Genomic DNA, 22,916 nt, shown 5'->3' on the forward strand with positions numbered 1-22,916 from the left:
GCGTAGCAACCCGCCTCCCGACCCGGGCGGCCGCCATTGATGGAGCGGAAGCACGTGGCCGCTGGCTGGGTGAGGTCACGTGGGGCGCGGGGCGGTGACGTTACCTTGTCCCGTATTTGGGAGTGAGATAGTCGGCAGCCCCTAGATGACGCGTGTACCTTAAAGTTACCTCTAACACCTCATACGTCCTTTAATTGTTGAGGCTGTGGCCCTCTAGTTCCTGGGCTCTCCCGCCAGTGGAAACCACCTCTCCACATCCACCTTGGAGGAGGAGATATCAGTGTCAGGAGAGACATTGCTATGGGAACTCGCCAATGTCAGTGTGAATTTTAAATTGAATTAAGAAGCTAGCAGCTGCGTGCAGTATTATGACCTCTCCACACCCACTCTTCCAATTGTCTGGCACTGACAACGAATGCAGTCCACAGATGCTGAAGGAGGTGCAGCAACACAGCCCGGAGTGTTTAACAGGATATTGAAGAATCTTCACTGCATCTCACCCTGTCCTTTGTCTAGGAAAGGAAACTGCAGATGCTGGTTTAAATCGAAGGTAGACACAAAATGCTGGAGTAACTCAGCGGGTCAGGCAGCATCTCCGGAGAGAAGGAATGGGTGACGTTTTGGGTCGAGACCTTTCTTCAGACTCTGAGTCAGACCTGAAACGTAACCCATTCCTTGTCCGATCAGATAGTCCGCGGGTCACCATTGAGGCCGATAGTAGTTCAGCACCGCTCTCTGGTTGTGGTAGGATGGTTCACTTGCCTGATAACAGCTGGGAAGAAACTGTCCCTGAATCTGGAGAGGTGTGTGCGTTTTCACACTTCTGTACCACCTCTCTCACCCAATCATCAAATTTCCACGTTATCATCCACATCCACCACACACCCGACCCTAATGTTGCCGACAGGCCTCTGGAGTCCCAGTGGGCACCGCGTGTTGCCTGTCCAGGGACCCGCATTCATTGCCGTTGGCCCCGAAGAGGGGCAGGCGGTCGACGTGGGCAGGACCCTGGACCCTGGCGGTCACGGTGGCGCAGCAGTAGAGTTGCTGCCTTACAGCGAAAGCAGCGCCGGAGACTCAGGTTCCATCCCAACCACGGGCGCTGTCTGCACGGAGTTTGTACGTTCTCCCCGTGACCTGCGTGGGTTTTCTCTGAGATCTTCGGTTTCCTCCCACACTCCAAAGACGTGCAGGTTTGTAGGTTAATTGACTTGGTAAATGTAAAAATTGTCCCTAGTGTGTGTAGGATAGTGTTAATGTGCAGGGATCGCTGGGCGGCGCGGACTCAGTGGGCCGAAGGGCCTGTTTCCGCGCTGTATCTCTAAATCTAAAAGAAAAAAAAAATCTGTCTGGACCCGTGAATGACCATCTTGGCCATGAAGCCCTGCCATGGAAGTTTAGTTTAGATTTTTTTTGTTTAGAGATACAGCGCGGAAACAGGCCCTTTCGGCCCACCGGTTCCGCGCCGACCAGCGATCCCCGCACACTGACACTCCTACACACAACAGAGACAAGTTTTACATTTACCAAGCCAATTAACCTACAAGTCTTTGGAGTGTGAGAGGAGACCGGAGCACCCAGAGAAAATCCACGCAGGTCACGGGGAGAACGTACAAACTCCGTACAGACAGCGCCCGTAGTCGGGATGGAACCCGGGTCTCCGGCGCTGCATTCGCTATGAGGCAGCAACTCTACCGCTGCGCCACCGTGTCGCCCTTACTGTTTGTTGGAACAATGTAGATGCACCTCTATTCAGAGATACACTGGAGTGAAAAGCTTTAGGTTGGATGGACCTGAATGGCTCACAGCGCCAGACACCCATGTTCAATCCTGAACTCGGGCACTGTCCGTGTGGAGTTGCACCTTCTCCCTGTAACAGCGTGGGGTTCTTCCAGGTGCTCCAGTTCCCTCCCACATCCCAAACACGTACAGGTTTGTAAGTTGTGTAGGAAGAAACTGCAGATGCTGGTTTACACCGAAGATAAGAGTTTAGAAGGATGAGAGGGAATCTTATAGAGACGTATAAAATGGCAGCACCCACCATTCATTGTGATCATGGCTGATCATCCACAATCAGTAACCCGTGCCTGCATTCTCCCCATATCCCTTGATTCCGCTAGCCCCTAGAGCTCTATCTAACTCTCTTTTATATCCATCCAGTGAATTGGCCTCCACTGCCCTCTGTGGCAGAGAATTCCACAAATTCACAACTCTCTGGGTGAAAAGTTTTTTTCTCACTTCACTTTTAAATGGCCTCCCCTTTATTCTTAGACTGTGTGACCCCTGGTTCTGGACTCCCCCAACATTGGGAACATTTTTCCTGCATCTAGCTTGTCCAGCCCTTTTGTAATTTTATACGTTTCTATAAGGTCCCCTCTCATCCTAAATTCCTGTGTGGAGTGTTCAAAGTGCTAGAGTAACTCAGAGGGTCAGGTAGCGTCTCTGTAGAAAAAGGATGTGATGATTTGGATCAGGACCCTTCTTCAGACTGTCAGTTTTGTTTAGATTTTTTTTAGATTTAGAGATACAGCGCGGAAACAGGCCCTTCGGCCCACCGGGTCCGCGCCGACCAGCGATCCCGCACATTAACACTATCCTACACACACTCGGGACAATTTTTACATTTACCCAGTCAATTAACCTACATACCTGTACGTCTTTGGAGTGTGGGAGGAAACCGAAGATCTCGGAGAAAACCCACGCAGGTCACGGGGAGAACGTACAAACTCCGTACAGACGGCGCCTGTAGTCAGGATCGAACCTGAGTCTCCGGCGCTGCATTCGCTGTAAGGCAGCAACTCTACCGCTGTGCCACTAGTTTTGAGATACAGCGTGGAAACAGGCCCTTTGGCCCACTGAATCCACACCAGCCAACGATCACCCCGAACACTTGTTCTATTCCACACATTGAGGATAATTTCAGTTCAGTTTAGTTTATTGTCACCCGCACCAATGTACAGTGAAATGTAATTCCCGCACGCTAACCAGTCAGCAGAAAGTTAACACGTGATTACAATCCATCCATTTTGCAGTGTATAAACATATGATAAGGGAATAACGTTTAGTGCAAGGAAGCCAATTATCCTACAGACCTGCACGTCTTTGGGATGTGGTAAGAAACCGGAGCACCTGCAGAAAACCCACGAGTTAACAGGGAGAATGTGTAAACTCTATGCCGTCAGCACCCGAGGTCAGGATGGAACCCGGGCAGCAACTCTACCGTTGATGTGAGCAGCAACTCTACCGCTGCGCCACCATTGTACCTGTAGATGCTGGTTAAAATCGAAAGTAGACACAAAATGCTGGAGTAACTCAGCGGGTCAGGCAGCATCTCGGGAGAGAAGGAATGGGTGATGTTTCGGGTCGAGACCCTTCTCATCCTTCTAAATTCCAGCGTATACAAGCCCAGTCGCTCAAGAGAAGTCTTGCGCCAGGCAATGGTTAAGTTGTTTTCACAGGGAGCCTGGTATAAGTAGCCTCTTGTGAACAGAATCCGATGCAGAGCTTTGCTGCATAAAAATTACTTAAGTTTATTTTTCATATTTATTGAGCCCTGAAGCTAATTGCTAGTCAGCTGTGTGACGAATATTATACAATAGAAACCCCACAATCACTTGAAGGAGAAGGGGAATATTCAGAATTTATTGTGTTTTCCAAATCTTTCTTTCTTGGGCAGTCATAGAGGATACTTCAGACCAACTTGCCCACGCTAACCAACATGCCCCATCTATACTAGTCCCACCGGCCTGCGCTTGGCCCATATCCCTCCACACCTGTCTTATCTATGTACCTGTCCAAATGTTTTCTAAGCGTTGCATTAGTACCTTCCTCAACTACCTCCTCCGGCATTTATTCACAAAATGCTGGAGTAACTCAGCGGGTCAGGCAGCATCTCAGGAGAGAAGGAATGGGTGACGTTTCGGGTCGAGACCCTTCTTCAGACTGAAGAAGGGTCTCGTCCCGAAACGTCACCCATTCCTTCCCTCCTGAGATGCTGCCTAACCCGCTGAGTTACTCCAGCATTTTGTGAATAAATACCTTCGATTTGTACCAGCACCTGCAGTTATTTTCTTACACCTCCTCCGGCAGCTCGTTCGATACAGTGCGGAAACTTTGGCCCTTTGGTCCACTGCGTCTAAGCTGACCAGCAATCAGCCCGTACACTGGCAGTACCTTACACACTGGGGAGAATTTTTACTGAAACCAATTAACCTACAAGCCTAGAGAACCCGGGTCTCTGGCGCTGTGAGGCAGCAGCACTACCTCTGTGCCACCGTGCCATCTTTGCAGCATGCCGAACCAGGCGATGATGGAACCAGTCAGCGTGCTCTTTACCGTACATGTGTAGAAGTTACATAGAAACATTGAAAACAGGTGCAGGAGGAGGCCATTCGGCCCTTCGAGCCATCACCGCCATTCATTGTGATCACGGCTGATCGTCCACAATCAGTAACCTGTGCCTGCCTTCTCCACATATCCCTTGATTCCACTAGCCCCTGGAGCTCTATCTAACTCTCTCTTAAACCCATCCAGTGAATTGACGGTAGACAATAGACAATAGGTGCAGGAGGAGGCCATTCGGCCCTTCGGCCCTTCGAGCCAGCACCACCATTCAATGTGATCATGGCTGATCATTCTCAATCAGTACCCCGTTCTTGCCTTCTCCCCATACCCCCTGACTCCGCTATCCTTAAGAGCTCTATCTAGCTCTCTTTAGAAAGCATCCAGAGAATTGGCCTCCACTGCCCTCTGTGGCAGAGAATTCCACAAATTCACAACTCTCTGGGTGAAAAGGTTTTTTTCTCACCTCAGTTTTAAATGGCCTCCCCTTTATTCTTAGACTGTGTGGCCCCTGGTTTTGGACTCCCCCAACATTGGGAACATTTTTCCTGCATCTAGCTTGTCCAGTCCTTTATATAATTTTACACGTCTCTATAAGATCCCCTCTCATCCTTCTAAACTCCAGTGAATACAAGCCCAGTCTTTCCGATCTTTCCTCATACGACAGTCCCGCCATCACGGGGATTAACCTGGTGAACCTGCGCTCCACTGCCTCGACAAGTTCATGCGAGAATTCTGAATTTTTCTCCTCCGCTAACAGGAAAGACCGAGCTGGCCAAACAGGTTGCCAAGTACATGCACAACGACACCAAGAAGGTGAGTTACTCCAGCACTCTGTGTCCTTTCTTTACCAAACAGCATCTGTAGATCTCTAGTCTCAACTTCTATACTCTCTACCCTGACTGATGAAATTTATAAGTCCATTAGTCATCGGAGCAGAATTAGGCCATTCGGCCCATCGAGTCTACTCCGCCATTCAATGGTGGCTGATCTATCTCTCCCTCTCAACCCCAACCTCCTGCCTTCTCCCCATAACCCCTGACGCCCGTACTAATCAACAATCGATCAATCTCCACTTTAAAAATACGTAAAGACTTGGCCTCCACAGCCGTCTGAGGCAATGAATTCCATGGATTCACCACCCTCTGGCTAAAGAAATTCCTCCTCATCTCCATTCTAAAGGTCCAGCCAATGTACTGATAGCCTTCTTGCCCCCCCTGACCACCTACGATGTCACTGTCACGGTACGATGTAGCTGTAGATCCCTCTGCTCTACGACACTGCCCTATGACTTGCCAGTTCTATAATGGTGCATCATGACTTCCTGATTATTATATTCAATGGCACCACTGATGAAGGTAAGCATACCATACTCCTTCTTTACCACTCGATCTACTTGCGACGCCACTTTCAGGGAGCGATGTAGATTTAGTAGGAAGGAACTCCCGATGCTGGTTTAAACCGAAGATAGACACAAAATGCTGGAGTAACTCAGCGGGACAGGCAGCGTCTCTGGAGAGAAGGAATGGGTGATGTTTCGGGTCGAGGCCCTTGTCTCAAACCCTTTTTCAGTCTGAAGAAGGGTCTCGACCCGAAATGTCACCCATTCCTTCTCTCCTGAGATGTTGCCTGACCCGCTGAGTTACTCCAGCATTTTGTGTCTATCTTTAGTTTAGTTTAGAGATACAGCGCGGAAATAGGCGTGTCAGCCCACCCACCGCGTGCTCGCCGACCAGCGATCCCCGCACACTAACACGATCCTACACACACTGGAGACGATTTACAATTTTACCAAAGCCAAATAACCGACAAACCTGCACGTCTTTGGAGTGTGGGAGGAAAGCGGAGCGCCCGGAAAAACCCCACGCAGGTCACGGGGAGAACGTACAAACTCCGTAAAGACAGCACCCCTAGGCAGGATTGAACCCGGGTCTCCGGTGCTGTGAGGCACCAGCTCTACCACTGCGCCACCGTGCGACCCCTATTTAATATCGCCCCCCTGCAGGACCTATACATCAGGAGGTGCAGATCCAGAGCCAGCAGCATTATGGGGGACCTCTACCACCCCAGCAACGGACTGTTCCAGCTGCTACGGTCAGGCAAACGCCTCCGCTGTCACGCTGTGAAAACAGAGAGGATGAGACGGAGTTTCTTCCCACAGGCCATTAGGACTGTTAACTCTCATATCACCGGGGACTCATTTAATTTACTGTATTAATTTATTTTTTGTGTAATTTTTTTTTTTTTCTATTGTGTTTTATAGATTTAGCACAATCCGCAGGGGTTGCCACTTTCATTTCACTGCACATCTTGTATGTGTACGTGACAAATAAAGTTGACTTGACTTGATATAATCAAAGTCAGAACGTTCACAGTAGTCAATGACAAGCCCAGACCACACTTCTTTGGAAGAGTTCAGTTTAGTTTATTGTCACGTGTACCGAGGTACAGTGAAAAACTTTTGTTGTGTGCTAACCAGTCAGCGGAAAGACAACACACGATTACAATCGAGCGATTTACAGTGTACAGATACATGATAAAGGAATAACATTTAGTGTAAGGTACATCCAGTAAAGTCTGATCAAAGCTCGTCCGAGGGTCACCAATGAGGTAGATAGTAGTTCAGCACTGCTCTCTGGTTGTGGTAGGACGGTTCTGTTGCCTGATAACAGCCGGGAAGAAACTGTTCCTGAATCCGGAGGTGTGCGTTTCCACACTTCTGTACCTCTTGCCCGATGGGAGAGGGGAGAAGAGGGAGTGACCGGGGTGAGACTGGTCCATGATTATGCTGCTGGCCTTGCCGAGGCCGCGTGAGGTATAGCTGGAGTCAACAAAATGGAGGTTGGTTTGTGTGATGGTCTGGGCTGCGTCCACAATTCGTGACAATTTCCTGCGGTCTTGGATGGAGCTGTTCCCAGACCAACCTGATAAAATGGTTTCTATATCGGGAGTGAAAGTGGAGGGGGATTTATGTCAAGGAGCCGGTGAAAGATATGTTAATTATACGTGCTTTGTCCTCTTACAATATAGAAATTCATCAGGCTTGACATGTCCGAGTTCCAGGAGAAGCATGAAGTAAGTACGGCAGATTCACAAGTTATAGGAGCAGAATTAGGCCATTCGGCCCACCGAGTCCACTCCGCCATTCAATCACGGCTGATCTCTGCCTCCTAACCCCATTTTCCTGCCTTCTCCCCATAACCCTTGACACCCGTTCTTATCAATAATTTGTCTATCTCTGCCTTAAAAATATCGATTGACTTGGCCTCCACAGCCCTCTGTGGCAATGAGTTCCACACATTGGCAATGTAGCCACTTGTGGGACCAGCAAACCTTCAAACCAGATGGCAACCACGGCAGATCGTAGTTCAGAGCTGAGTTGCAGTTCGTAATAAGTTCAAAGAGCAGAATGAGGCCGTTTGGCCCATCAGGTCTTCTCCACCATTCAATCATGGCTGATGGTAATGTTCGGTAGGCTGTTGGTTGTTGGGAACAAGCTGCTCCTGAACCTGGACGTTACCGTTTTCAGACCTCTGTTGGCACTTTCCCCATCAACCGCAGGAGATGCAACACCTGTCCCTTTACCTCTCCCCTAAACTTCATCCAAGGACCCAAGCAGTCTTTCCAGGTGAGGCAGAGGTTCACCTGCACCTCCTCCAACCTCATCTATTGCATCCGCTGCTCTAGATGTCAACTTCTTTACATCGGCGAAACCAAACGCAGGCTCGGCGATCATTTCGCTCAACACCTTCGCTCAGTCCGCCTTAACCAACCTGATCTCCCGGTGGCCGAGCACTTCAACTCCCCCTCCCACTCCCAGTCTGACCTTTCTGTCATGGGCCTCCTCCAGTGCCATAGTGAGGCCCACCGGAAATTGGAGGAACAGCACCTCATATTTCGCCTGGGCAGCTTGCAGCCCAGTGGTATGAACATCGACTTCTCCAACTGTAGATAGTTCCTCTGTCCCTCTCTTCCCCTCCCCCTTCCTAGTTCTATCTTCCTGTCTCCACCTATATCCTTCCTTTGTCCCGCCCCCCTGACATCAGTCTTAAGAAGGATCTCGACCCGAAACGTCACCCATTCCTTCTCTCCTGAGATGCTGCCTGACCTGCTGAGTTACTCCAGCACTCTGTGAAATAAATACCTTTGATCTGTACCAGCATCTACAGTTATTTTCTTACAGACCCCTGTTGGAGTCGTTGGAGACTTGCTAAACTTCCTTAGTCTTCTGATGAAGTAAAGGCATGATTTTCTGGCAAATGGGACTAGACTAGACTAGATTAGATGGGGCATCTTGTTCACAATGGGCAGAAGGGCTTGTTTCTGTGCCCAATTACTCCATCGATGGCAATTGGGATTAGTGTAGATGGGGTATCTTAAGTCGGCATGGGTGAGTTGGGCCGAAGAGCCTGTTACTATGCTATGTGACTCTATACCTCTGACAAATGGGACTTGTGTAGATGGGTATAGAAACATTGAAACATAAAACATAGGTTCGGGAGGAGGCCATTTGGCCCTTCGAGCCAGCACCGCCATTCATTGTGATCATGGCTGATCATCCACAATTAGTAACCCGTGCCTGCCTTCTCCCCATATCCCTTGATTCCGCTAGCCCCTAGAGCTCTATCTAACTATCTTTTCAATTCATCCAGTGAATTGGCCTCCACTGCCCTCTGTGGCAGAAAATTCCACAAATTCACAACTCTGGGTGAAAAAGTTTCTTCTCACCTCAGTTTTAAATGGCCTCCCCTTTATTCTTAGACTGTGTGGCCCCTGGTTCTGGACTCCCCCAACTTTGGGAACAATTTTCCTGCATCTAGCTTGTCCAGTCCTTTTATAATTTTATACGTCTCTTTAAGATCCCCTCTCATCCTTCTAAACTCCAGTGAATACCAGCCCAGTCTTTCCAATCTTTCCTCATATGACAGTCCCACCATCCCGGGGATTAACCTGGTGAATTTACGCTGCACTGCCTCAATAGCAAGGATGTCCTTCCTCAAATTAGGAGATCAAAAAAACTGCTCAAATTGGGAGACCAAAACTGCACACAAACTGTATCTTGGTTAGAATGGATCGGTTGGGCCGAAGGGCCTGTTTCTATCCTGTATATGTGACCAATGGGACTAGTGTGGATGGGGTATCTTGGCCAGAATGGGTGGGTTGGGCTGAAGGGCCTGTTTCTATGCTGTATATGTGACAAATTGGACTAGTGTGGATGGGGTATCTTGGCCAGAATGGGTGGGTTGGGCCGAAGGGCCTGTTTCTATGCTGTATATGTGACAAATGGGACTAGTTTGGATGGGGTACCTTGGTCAGAATGGGTGGGTTGGGCCGAAGGGCCTGTTTCTATGCGGTATGACTATATGTGACAAATGGGACTAGTGTGGATGGGGTACCTTGGCCAGAATGGGTGGGTTGGGCCGAAGGGCCTGTTTCTATGCTGTATATGTGACAAATGGGACTAGTGTGGATGGGGTACCTTGGCCAGAATGGGTGGTTTGGGCCGAAGGGCCTGTTACCATGCTGTACGACGCTGGGTGTCTATGGAGGAGTGGACAGGGAATGAGAGGTGTGGGTTGTTTTGCAGGTGGCAAAGTTTATCGGCTCCCCCCCTGGTTACGTGGGGCACGAGGATGGGGGGCAGCTGACCAAGAAGCTGAAGCAGAATGCCAACGCGGTGGTCCTCTTCGACGAGGTGGACAAGGCCCACCCCGATGTTCTCACCGTTATGCTGCAGCTCTTCGACGAGGTGAGGAACAGAAGCAAGGCAGGCCGCTCGGCCCATTCCCTTGTACTGACCCAATCTCTCGCCCACCACCCGAAACGCCACCTCCAGAGATCTCTCCAGAGATGCTGCCTGTCCCGCAGAGTTACTCCAGCACTCTGTGAAACGTCACCTATCCATGGTCTCCACAGATGCTGCCTGACCCGCTGAGTTACTCCAGCACTCTGTGAAACGTCACCTATCCATGGTCTCCACAGATGCTGCCCGACCCGCTGAGTTACTCCAGCACTCTGTGAAACGTCACCTATCCATGTTCTCCCGAGATGCTGCCTGACCTGCTGAGTTACTCCAGCACTTTGTGTCTACCCTCGATTCGATTAATACCGAAACAGCAGGTTTAATAGGAACCTGAGGGGCAACGTTTGGACACTGAGGGTGTTGGGTGTACGGAACGATCTGCCAGAGGAGGCAGTTGAGGCTGGGACTATCGCAGCATTTAAGAAACAGACAGGTACACGGATAGGACAGGATTGGAGGGATATGGGCCAAGCGCAGGCAGGCGGGACTAGTGTAGCTGGGTCATGTTGGCCGGTGTGGGCAGGTTGGGCCGATGGGCCTGTTTCCACACTGTATCACTCTATGGCTCTGATATTTAGACAGGTAGGTGGACAGGATAGGTTTAGAGGGATATGGGCCAAGTTTCAGGGGTTGTGGGGAGAAGGCAAGAAAATGAGGGGAAAATAGATCAGCTATGATTGAATGGCGGAGTAATGGGCAGAATGGCCTAATTCTGCTCCTATGGCGCAGGCAGGTGGGACTAGTGTAGATGGGGCATGTCGGTCGGTGTGGGCAGGTGGGACTAGTGTAGATGGGGCATGTTGGTCGGTGTGGGCAGGTGGGACTAGTGTAGATGGGGCATGTTGGTCGGTGTGGGCAGGTGGGACTAGTATAGATGGGGCATGTTGGTCGATGTGGGCAGGTGGGACTAGTGTAGATGGGGCATGTCGGTCGGTGTGGGCAGGTGGGACGCATGTAGATGAAGCATGTTGGTCGGTGTGGGCAGGTGGGACTAGTGTAGATGGGGCATGTTGGTCGGTGTGGGCAGGTGGGACTAGTGTAGATGGGGCATGTTGGTTGGTGTGGGCAGGTGGGATTAGTGTAGATGGGGCATGTTGGTCGGTGTGGGCAGGTGGGACTAGTGTAGATGGGGCATGTTTGTCGTGGGCAGGTGGGACTAGTGTAGATGGGGCATGTTGGGCAGGTGGGACTAGTGTAGATGGGGCATGTTGGTCGGTGTGTGCAGGTGGGACTAGTGTAGATGGGGCATGTTGGTCGGTGTGGGCAGGTGGGACTAGTGTAAATGGGGCATGTTGGTCGGTGTGGGCAGGTGGGACTAGTGTAGATGGGGCATGTTGGCCGGTGTGGGCCGGTTGGACTAGTGTAGATGGGGCATGTTGGTCGGTGTGGGCGGGTGGGCCTAGTGTAGATGGGGCATGTTGTTCGGTGTGTGCAGGTGGGACTAGTATAGATGGGGCATGTTGGTCGGTGTGGGCAGGTGGGACTAGTGTAGATGGGGCATGTTGGTCGGTGTGGGCAGGTGGGACTAGTGTAGATGGGGCATGTTGGTCGGTGTGGGCAGGTGGGACTAGTGTAGATGGGGCATGTTGGTCGGTGTGGGCAGGTGGGACTAGTGTAGATGGGGCATGTTGGTCAGTGTGGGCAGGTGGGACTAGCGTAGATGGGGCATGTTGGTCGGTGTGGGCAGGTGGGACTAGTGTAGATGGGGCATGTTGGTCGGTGTGGGCAGGTGGGACTAGTGTAGATGGGGCATGTTGGTCGGTGTGCGCAGGTGGGACTAGTGTAGATGGGGCATGTTGGTCGGAGTGGGCAGGTGGGACTAGTGTAGATGGGGCATGTTGGTCGGTGTGTGCAGGTGGGACTAGTGTAGATGGGGCATGTTGGTCGGTGTGTGCAGGTGGGACTAGTGTAGATGGGGCATGTTGGTCGGTGTGGGCAGGTGGGACTAGTGTAGATGGGGCATGTTGGTCGGTGTGTGCAGGTGGGACTAGTGTAGATGGGGCATGTTGGTCGGTGTGGGCAGGTGGGACTAGTGTAGATGGGGCATGTTGGTCGGTGTGTGCAGGTGGGACTAGTGTAGATGGGGCATGTTGGTCGGTGTGGGCAGGTGGGACTAGTGTAGATGGGGCATGTTGGTCGGTGTGGGCAGGTGGGACTAGTGTAGATGGGGCATGTTGGTCGGTGTGGGCAGGTGGGACTAGTGTAGATGGGGCATGTTGGTCGGTGTGGGCAGGTGGGACTAGTGTAGATGGGGCATGTTGGTCGGTGTGGGCAGGTGGGACTAGTGTAGATGGGGCATGTTGGTCGGTGTGGGCAGGTGGGACTAGTGTAGATGGGGCATGTTGGTCGGAGTGGGCAGGTGGGACTAGTGTAGATGGGGCATGTTGGTCGGTGTGTGCAGGTGGGACTAGTGTAGATGGGGCATGTTGGTCGGTGTGGGCAGGTGGGACTAGTGTAGATGGGGCATGTTGGTCGGTGTGTGCAGGTGGGACTAGTGTAGATGGGGCATGTTGGTCGGTGTGTGCAGGTGGGACTAGTGTAGATGGGGCATGTTGGTCGGTGTGTGCAGGTGGGACTAGTGTAGATGGGGCATGTTGGTCGGTGTGGGCAAGTTGGGCCGTAGGGCCTGTTTGTACCGTATGACTCGATGTGTCAGTCGCGCCCCAATATTTCCAGTTGGGGTTTACAGAACGCGTTTGGTGGTGTGCACACACCTCCACGTTACCCCTACCATCTCCCTACCCTCCTGGTCTCGCATAGAGTGATACAGCGTGGAAACAGACCATTCAGCCCAACCTGCCCACACCGGCCAACATGTCCCAGCTACACTGGTCCCACCTGCCTGTGCTTGGCCCCGATCCCTCCAAATCTGTCCTGTCCATGTACCTGTCTAACTGTTTCTTAAACGATGGGATAGTCCCTGCCTCAACTACCTCCTCTGGCAGCTTCTTCCATACGCCCACCATCGTCTGTGTGAAAAAGATACCCCTCAGGTTCATATTAAATCTAAGGTAGACACATCATGCTGGAGTAACTCAGCGGGTCATGCAGCATCTCGAGAGAGAGAGAGAGAAGGAATGGGTGACATTTCGGGTCGACCATTCCTTCTCTCCCGAGATGCTGCCTGACCCTCTGAGTTACTCCAGCATTGTGTGTCTACCTTCAATTTTAACCAGCATCTGCAGTTTTTTTTTCTACGCTATTCCTATTAAATCTTTTCACCTTGAACCTATGTCCTCTGGTCCTTGATTCCCCTACTCTGGGCAAGAGACTCTGTGCGTCTACCCGATCTATTCCTCTCATGAAGAGGAGGTTGACGAGATTCCTCTCCTCTCAGGGCAGGCTGACGGACGGCAAGGGTAAGACCATCGAGTGCAAGGATGCGATCTTCATCATGACCTCCAACGTGGCCAGTGAAGAGATCGCGGAGCACGCTATCCAGCTCAGGCAGGAAGCCCAGGAGCTCAGCAAGAACCGTCTCGCCAACAACCTAGGTAACGCCGCGGTGCAGCGGGGAGAGCTCAGCTTAGAGACGCAGCGCGGAAACAGGCCCTTCACCCACCGCGTCCACACCGACCACCGACGCCCGCACACTAACGCTAGCCCACAAACACTAGGGACAATTATTACCTTCACACCAAGCCAATTAACCTACGAACCTGCACATCTTTGGAGTGTGGGAGGAAACCAAAGATCTCGGAGAAAACCCACGCAGGTCACGGGGAGAACGTACAAACTCCGTACAGACAGCGCCCGTAGTAGGGATTGAACCCGGGTCTCTGGTGCTCTGGTGCTGTAAGTCGGCAACTCTACTACTGCGCCACCGAGCTGCCAAAGCTTCTGCCTCACAGCTGCCAGAGGAGGTAGTTGAGGCTGGGACTATCCCATCGTTTAAACATAGAAACATAGAAAATAGGTGCAAGAAGAGGCCATTTGGCAATTGGGATTGGTGTAGATGGGGTATCGTAAGTCGGCATGGGTGAGTTGGGCTGAAGGGCCTGTTACTATGCTATGTGACTCTATATCTCTGACAAATGGGACTAGTGTAGATGGGTATAGAAACATTGAAACATAAAACATAGGTTCAGGAGGAGGCCATTTGGCCCATCGAGCCAGCACCGCCACTCATTGTGATCATGGCTGATCATCCACAATCAGTAACCCGTGCCTGCCTTCTCCCCATATCCTTTGATTCCGCTATACCCGAGAGTATCTAACTCTCTTTTAAATTCATCCAGTGAATTGGCTTCCACTGCCCTCTGTGGCAGAGAACGCCACAAATTAAGAAACAGTTAGACAGGTACATGGATAGGACAGGTTTGGAGGGTTATGGACCAAACGTGGGCAAGTGGGACTACTGTAGCTGGGACATTGTTGGCCGGTGTGGGCGAGTTGGGCCGAAGGGCCTGTTCCCACACTATATCACTATGACTCTAAAGCGTCCCAAACCGAAACGTCACCCATTCCTTCTCTCCAGTGATGCTGCCTGACCCGCTGAGTTACTCCAGCATTTTGTGTCTATCTTTGGTGTAAACTGCTGTTCATTTCAGCCTTTGGAAGAAACATCGTCTGCTCAGAGAAACGGCAAAAAAAATGTTTTAAAGTCGTTATTTGCTCACGAGAATGTGGACAGAAACCGTCCCTAAATAATTAATAATTTGGGGAAAGCTACTCCAGCTTTTTGTGTCTATCTTCGAGAAGAGATGCTGCCCGTCCCAATAGACAATAGACAATAGACAATAGGTGCAGGAGGAGGCCATTCGGCCCGTCGAGCCAGGACCGCCATTCAATGTGATCATGGCTGATCATTCTCAATCAGTACCCCGTTCCTGCCTTCTCCCCATACCCCCTGACTCCACTATCCTTAAGAGCTCTATCTAGCTCTCTCTTGAATGCATTCAGAGAATTGGCCTCCACTGCCTTCTGAGGCAGAGAATTCCACAGATTCACAACTCTCTGACTGAAAAGGTTTTTCCTCATCTCCGTTGTAAATGTCCCGCTGAGCTACTCCAGCTTATTGTGTCTACGGTTTAAACCAGCGTCTGCACGTCCCTCCTGTACACCCCATGTTCTTCTCCCCTGCTTACTGCAGATGACGAGGTGCTGACTGAGAAGGTGACCATCTCCAGGCAGTTCAAGGAGCTCGTGATCAGACCCATCCTGAAGGTAAGGCATTGCTCACTCCACCGCGCTCCGCATGTACGCACGCGGCCAGCCAGCAGCCCCGCCCCGAGCCACACCTCACCTCTCAGCTCCCACTCCCTCGTTTCATACGTTATTCGCCAAGTGTGTTTTGCAACATACGAGGAACTTCATTTGCCGTACAGTCACGACAATAAAAAGCAACAGGACACACACAATACATTTGAACATGAACACCCCCCACAGTGACTCCTCCACATTCCTCACTGTGATGGAAGGTGAAAAAAAGTTCAATCTCTCCCATCTTTGTCCTCCAGCGGTCGGGGGCCTCGAACCTTCCGTTGACGGGACGATCTTGACTCCCGTAGCGGGCGGTCGGGCCTTCCTCGTCGGGGCGATCAAGCTCCTGCATCGGGGGGGGGGGGGGATCTCAGCTCCCCCACGCCGGGCGATCTACCCCGGGTCGGGGCTTGTCGAACTTCGTGCGGCTTTTGGAGCTTCCCGACGTGAGTCTCAACCCGAGACTGCGAGCTCCTCGATGGTGAAGTCCGCAGGCCGCGATTGGAGCGTTGATCCCAGGCAAGGGGTCGCAGGCCCCGATGGTAAGTCCACGCCCCGTGGTGGGGCTCAAAGTCAGCCTCGAGCAAGGCCGCCAGCTCCACGATGTTAGGCCGCAGAGCGACCGGAGATACGATCCGGAAAACAATCGCATCTCCGGCAAGGTACGAGATTGTAAAAACATTTCCCCCGACCCCCCGCCCACCCCCCACGTACAACAAACCAGAGAACTTTAACACAAACCTTTAAAACACAATAAAAATAACAAAAAAAGTTTGAAAAGGACAGACAGACCATGGGCGAGGCAGCCATCGTGCGGTGCCCACATAAGTTCATAAGTTCTAGGAGCAGAATTGGGGAATTTGGCCCGTCCAGAAGGTGAGTTATTCCAGCACTTTGTGTCCTTGTCATCTGCAGTTCCTTGTCTCTACCTCTATACTCAATACCCTGACTGATGAAATTCCTAAGTCATAGGAGCAGAATTATGCCATTCGGCCCATCAAGAACTATGCCATTCGGCCCACCAATCATGGCTGATCTATCTTTCCCTCCGAACCCTATTCTCCTGCCTTCTCCCCATAATAGACAATAGACAATAGGTGCAGGAGGAGGCCATTCGGCCCTTCGAGCCAGCACCACCATTCAATGTGATCAGGGCTGATCATTCTCAATCAGTACCCCGTTCCTGCCTTCTCCCCATACCCCCTGACTCCGCTATCCTTAGGAGCAGCTCTATCTAGCTCTCTCTTGAATGCATTCAGAGAATTGGCCTCCACTGCCTTCTGAGGCAGAGAATTCCACAGATTCACAACTCTCCGACTGAAAACCTTTTTCCTCATCTCCATTCTAAATGGCCTACCCCTTATTCTTAAACTGTGGCTCCTTGTTCTGGACTCCCCCAACATTGGGAACATGGTTCTTGCCATTAACGTGTCTAACCCCTTAATAATCTTATATGTTTCGATAAGATCCCCTCGCATCCTTCTAGATTCCAGTGTATACAAGCCTAGTCGCTCCAGTCTTTCAACATAGGACAATCCCGCCATTCCCAGAATTAACCTAGTAAACCTACGCTGCACGCCCTCAATAGCAAGAATATCCTTCCTCAAATTTGGAGACCAAAACTGCACACAGTACTCCAGGTGCGTTCTCAGGTACGGAGAGATAGATTAGCCATGATCGAAAGGCGGAATAGACTTGATGGGTCGAATGGCCTACTTCCACTCCTCTGACCTTTGAACTGATGTACAGTAAAGGGATGAACTCTGACACAAAGCTGAATTTTCTTCCCCTCAGGCCCATTTCCGACGGGATGAATTTCTGGGGCGAATCAATGAAATTGTGTATTTCCTTCCCTTCTGCCATGCGGAGTTGATCCAACTGGTCAACAAGGAGCTCATCTTTTGGGCTAAGAAGGTAAGGAAGGAATGCTAGACTGCTGGTTTGACATCTCACCACAATCACCTCATTCCTTGTAGAATCAACCACGTGCTATGCAGGCTTATCGCAGGCCATTTGGCTTATCATACAAAGACACAAAAAGCTGGAGTAACTCAGCGGGATAGGCAGCATCTCTGGAGAGAAGGAATGGGTGACGTTTTGGGTGGAGACCCTTCATAAGACCAATGGTCAGACAGACGTATCATACTCTTTGTTTAGTTTGGAGATACAGCACGGATACTGAGTCCGCATCGACCAGCGATTCCCCCCGCTGCATTATCATCCTACACACACCAGCGACAATTTACCATTTTGTACCGAAGCCAATTAAGCTACAAACCTGCACGTCTTTGGAGTGTGGGAGGAAACCGGAGCACCCGGAGAAAACGCACACAGGTCACGGGGAGAACGTGCAAACTCCGTACAGACAGCGCCCGTAGTCGGGATTGAACCCAGAACCCTGGCACCGTGAGGCAACAACTCTACCGCTGCGCCATCAAATATACTGTTTGTTCTTCAGGAGGTATAAAGGGCATCGTAGGCAGGAGATATGGGATGGCGGGACTGGCATATGAGGAGAGATTGGATAGCCTGGGCTTGTATTCACTGGAGTTTAGAAGGATGAGAGGGGATCTTATAGAGATGTATAAAATTATTAAGGGATTGGGTTTAGGGTCGGCACCCTTCTTCACAACTCTGACCAAGCCCAGTTTCGAAACAACGTGCTGGAGGAACTCAGCGGGTCAGGCAGCATCTCTGGAGGCAGAGTTTAGTTTAGAGACAATGGACAATAGGTGCAGGAGTAGGCCGTTTGGCCCTACGAGCTAGCACCACCATTCAATGTGATCATGGCTGATCATTCTCAATCAGTACCCCGTTCCTGCCTTCTCCCCATACCCCTTGAATCCGCTATCCTTAAGAGCTCTATCAAGCTCTCTCTTAGAGACTTTAGAGGTAGATATACAGCGTGGAAACAGGCCCTTCGGCCCTCCGAGTCCATGCTGAGCAGCGATCACCCTGTACACTAGCACTATCCTACGCACACTAGGGACAATTTACAATTATACCAAAGCCATTTAAAATACAAACCTGCACGTCTTTGGAGTGCGGAAGGAAACCGGAGCACCCGAAGAAAAACCACGCAGGTCATGGGGAGAACGTGCAAACTCCGTACAGACAACACCCGTAGTCAGGATGGAACCCGGGTCTCCGGCGCTGTAAGTCAGCAACTCTACCGCTGCGCCACTGTGCCGCCTTGTGTAGATAGAGTATGTTGGCATGTGTATGAATCAGGCAGCATCTGTGAAGGGAATGGGCAGATGACATGGGAGGAGATCTACGCAGTCACAGGGAGAACATGCAGACTACACGCAGGCAGCACAGTTCAGGATGGAACCCGGGACTCTGGCGCTGTGAGGCAGCAGCACTACCCGCTGCCCCACTGTGCCTGCCGCAGGTTGGAGTTGCAGCCTCACAGTACCGGAGGTTGTTCTGCCGTTTAGCGCGCGATAGGGGGGGATAGTTCATAGCTTCTAGGAGCAGAATTACTCCACCATTCAATCACGGCTGATCTATCTCTCCCTCCTAACCCCATTCTCCTGCCTTCTCCCCATAACCCCTGACACCCGTACGTGCCAATAAAGAGGACATTCTAATGAACAATCCAACCACAACTGGAGAACTGTCCTGACCACCCAGAGAACAGTCCTGACCACCCATCAGCCTCATTGGAGACCCTCGGACCATCTTTGATTGGACTTTACTGGCTTTATCTTGCACAAAACAGTATTCACGTTGTTCCCTTTATAATGTACAGTTTAGTTTTTTGTCACATATACCGAGGTACAGTGAAAAGGTTTTGTTGCGTGCTAGTGGGGTGGGGAAAACTATGAACCATCCTGTCACCAACTACAGAGCAGTCCTCAGCTACGGTCTATCTCAGTGGAGACCCTCGGACTGTCTATGATACAATACAATACAATATATACTATACAATACAATATATACTATACAATACAATATATCTTTATTGTCATTGTACAGGGGGTACAACGAGATTGGGAATGCGACTTCCATTCGATGCAATAAATTAATTAGCTGATCAGTATAAATTTATATAACCCAGTGAAACAAAATTAGAAACAGTTTTAAAACAGAATAAAGTGCAAGTGGGTCTGTGCCGGTTCACTGTGCGATGTGACCATCCGGCTCAGCAGCGAGGATGTAACTAGGAAAATTGACAGGGGAGAGTCAATGGATGTGGTGTACCTCGACTTTCAGAAAGCCTTCGACAAGGTCCCACATAGGAGATTAGTGGGCAAAATTAGAGCACATGGTATTGGGGGTAGGGTACTGACATGGATAGAAAATTGGTTGACAGACAGAAAGCAAAGAGTGGGGATAAATGGGTCCCTTTCGGAATGGCAGGCAGTGACCAGTGGGGTACCGCAAGGTTCGGTGCTGGGACCCCAGCTATTTACGATATACATTAACGACTTAGATGAAGGGATTAAAAGTACCATTAGCAAATTTGCAGATGATACTAAGCTGGGGGGTAGTGTGAATTGTGAGGAAGATGCAATAAGACTGCAGGGTGACTTGGACAGGTTGTGTGAGTGGGCGGATACATGGCAGATGCAGTTTAATGTAGATAAGTGTGAGGTTATTCACTTTGGAAGTAAGAATAGAAAGGCAGATTATTATCTGAATGGTGTCAAGTTAGGAAGAGGGGATGTTCAACGAGATCTGGGTGTCCTAGTGCATCAGTCACTGAAAGGAAGCATGCAAGTACAGCAGGCAGTGAAGAAAGCCAATGGAATGTTGGCCTTCATAACAAGAGGAGTTGAGTATAGGAGCAAAGAGGTACTTCTACAGTTGTACCGGGCCCTGGTGAGACCGCACCTGGAGTACTGTGTGCAGTTTTGGTCTCCAAATTTGAGGAAGGATATTCTTGCTATTGAGGGCGTGCAGCGTAGGTTCACTACGTTAATTCCCGGAATATCGGGACTGTCGTATGTTGAAAGGCTGGAGCAATTAGGCTTGTATACACTGGAATTTAGAAGGATGAGGGGGGATCTTATTGAAACATATAAGATAATTAGGGGATTGGACACATTAGAGGCAGGAAACATGTTCCCAATGTTGGGGGAGTCCAGAACAAGGGGCCACAGTTTAAGAATAAGGGGTAGGCCATTTAGAACGGAGATGAGGAAGAACTTTTTCAGTCAGAGAGTGGTGAAGGTGTGGAATTCTCTGCCTCAGAAGGCAGTGGAGGCCAGTTCGTTGGATGCTTTCAAGAGAGAGCTGGATAGAGCTCTTAAGGATAGCGGAGTGAGGGGGTATGGGGAGAAGGCAGGAACGGGGTACTGATTGAGAGTGATCAGCCATGATCGTATTGAATGGCGGTGCTGGCTCGAAGGGCTGAATGGCCTCCTCCTGCACCTATTGTCTATTGTCTATTGACCGGTTCATAGCAGCTATGGCCTTGGGGATGAAGCTGTTCCTGAGTCTGGAGGTGCGGGCGTAGAAGGCCTTGTATCGTCTGCCCGATGGTAGAAGTTCGAACAGACTGTTGCAGGGGTGTGAAGAGTCTTTGTGGATGCTGGTGGCTTTTCTGAGGCATCGTGTGTTGTAGATGCCCTCCAAGGTGGTAGCTGTGTTCCGGTAGTCTTCTGAGCTCTCTGGACTACCCGCTGAAGAGCTTTCCTCTCTGCCTCCGTGCAGCTGAGGTACCACACAGACTTTACTGGCTTTATCTTGCACTAAATGTTATTTACGTTATTCCCTCTTTTCCCGTATCTGTACACTGTGGACGGCTCGATTGTAATATAGGACTATGTAGGAATAAAGAGGTCCTTTTGCAGTAGGGCCCTGGTGAGACCACATCTGGAGTATTGTGTGCAGTTTTGCTCTCCAAATTTGAGGAAGGACATCCTTGCTATTGAGGCAGTGCAGCGTAGGTTCACCAGGTTAATCCCCGGGATGGCGGGACTGTCATATGAGGAAAGATTGGAAAGACCGGGCTTGTATTCACTGGAGTTTAGAAGGATGAGAGGGGATCTTATAGAGACGTATAAAATTATAAAAGGACTGGACAAGCTAGATGCAGGAAAAATGTTCCCCATGTTGGGGGAGTCCAGAACCAGGGGCCACACAGTCTAAGAATAAAGGGGAGGCCATTTAAAACTGAGGTGAGAAAAAACATTTTCACCCAGAGAGTTGTGAGTTTGTGGAATTCTCTGCCACAGAGGGCAGTGGAGGCCGATTCACTGGATGAATTTAAGAGAGAGTTAGATAGAGCTCTAAGGGCTAGCGGAATCAAGGGATATGGGGAGAAGGCAGGCACGGGTTACTGATTGTGGATGATCAGCCATGATCACAATGAATGGCGGTGCTGGCTCGATGGGCCGAATGGCCTCCTCCTGCACCTATTGTCTATGTTTCTATGTAATCATGTATTGTCTTTCCGCCTGCTGGATAGCATGCAACAAAAGAGCTTCACTCTGTACCTTGGTGCAGGTGACAATAAACTAAAGACAAACACAAACACTGTCACTTGGTGCACATCTCTCCCACCTCCTCAGGCTAAGCAACGGCACGACATCACCCTGCAGTGGGACCGGCCTGTGATGGATGTGCTGGCAGAAGGGTACAATCTGCACTACGGGGCAAGATCCATCAAACACGAGGTGAGTCTGGGGACGGCGTGGGCCGGCAGGGGCCTAGCGTTGGCAATCAATCACAGCCTCAGTAAATAAAAGCAGATTAAATATCAACACGCCGTACATCATCGTGAGTAATAAGGCCACACTCTCATCAGCTCGACTCAGCCAGGGAACGGGAGACATTAAACCTCAGGGCGGTCACGGTGGCGCGGCGGTAGAGTTGCCGCCTCACAGCGAACACAGCGCCGGAGACCCGGGTTCCATCCCGACCACGGGCGCTGTCTGTGCGGAGTTTGCACGTTCTCCCCGTGACCTGCGTGGGTTTTCTCCGAGATCTTCGGTTTTACTCCCACACTCCAAAGACGTGCAGGTTTGTAGGTTAATAGTAAATGTAAAATATTGTCCCTAGTGTGCGTAGGATAGTGTTAGTGTGCGGGGATCGCTGGTCGGTGCGGACCCGGTGGGCCGAAGGGCCTGTTTCCGCGCTGTATATCTAAACTAAACAAAACTAACGGGCCAACAATCCAGACCGAGGTGGGCAAGGATAATAAAGCCAGAGCCCTTCGGCCCAACCTGCCCATGCTGACCCACTTACTCCATCTACACGCGGGGCAACGCACCCCATCCACACTAGGATCAACACTAGGAGCAAAATACCCCAGCTACACTCAGGCCAACATACCCCGTCTACATAAGATGGGGCCATCGAATGGTAGAGCACCACTAGAGTCCATTCGGCCCTTCACGTCATTCTCGCCGCTATTGAAGAGTCTTTGTCAGTCACGTTCATAGCACAGAAACAGGCCCTTCCATCTAACCCGGGGAGAACATGCAAACTCCACGCAGACAGCGCCCGAGGTCAGGATGGAACCCGGGTCTCCGGTGCTGCGTGCCAGCAGCACTACCCGCTGGATCTGTACGGCTATGTCTCAGTGCCACTGCACCACCACCCATGCATGTAGAGCTTT

General features: G+C 50.7%; 2 protein-coding genes across 2 annotated transcripts in view; one reads left to right on the forward strand and one right to left on the reverse strand.

Moving 5' to 3' along the window:
- LOC144595034 (uncharacterized) overlaps positions 1 to 22,916 on the reverse strand; it is a 311,478-nt gene that overhangs the window by 167,200 nt on the left and 121,362 nt on the right. The window lies entirely within an intron of this gene.
- Positions 1 to 22,916, forward strand: part of clpb (ClpB family mitochondrial disaggregase) — a 114,459-nt gene that overhangs the window by 88,112 nt on the left and 3,431 nt on the right. Inside the window, exons 9-15 of the mRNA XM_078401972.1 lie at positions 5,102 to 5,157; positions 7,372 to 7,416; positions 9,929 to 10,090; positions 13,482 to 13,638; positions 15,237 to 15,310; positions 17,141 to 17,260; positions 21,868 to 21,972. Of these exons, the coding sequence (XP_078258098.1) occupies positions 5,102 to 5,157; positions 7,372 to 7,416; positions 9,929 to 10,090; positions 13,482 to 13,638; positions 15,237 to 15,310; positions 17,141 to 17,260; positions 21,868 to 21,972 (719 nt within the window). The remainder of the gene's footprint in view (positions 1 to 5,101; positions 5,158 to 7,371; positions 7,417 to 9,928; positions 10,091 to 13,481; positions 13,639 to 15,236; positions 15,311 to 17,140; positions 17,261 to 21,867; positions 21,973 to 22,916) is intronic.

Source organism: Rhinoraja longicauda, chromosome 7 (genome assembly GCF_053455715.1).
Source record: "Rhinoraja longicauda isolate Sanriku21f chromosome 7, sRhiLon1.1, whole genome shotgun sequence".
Lineage (NCBI taxonomy): Eukaryota > Metazoa > Chordata > Chondrichthyes > Rajiformes > Arhynchobatidae > Rhinoraja > Rhinoraja longicauda.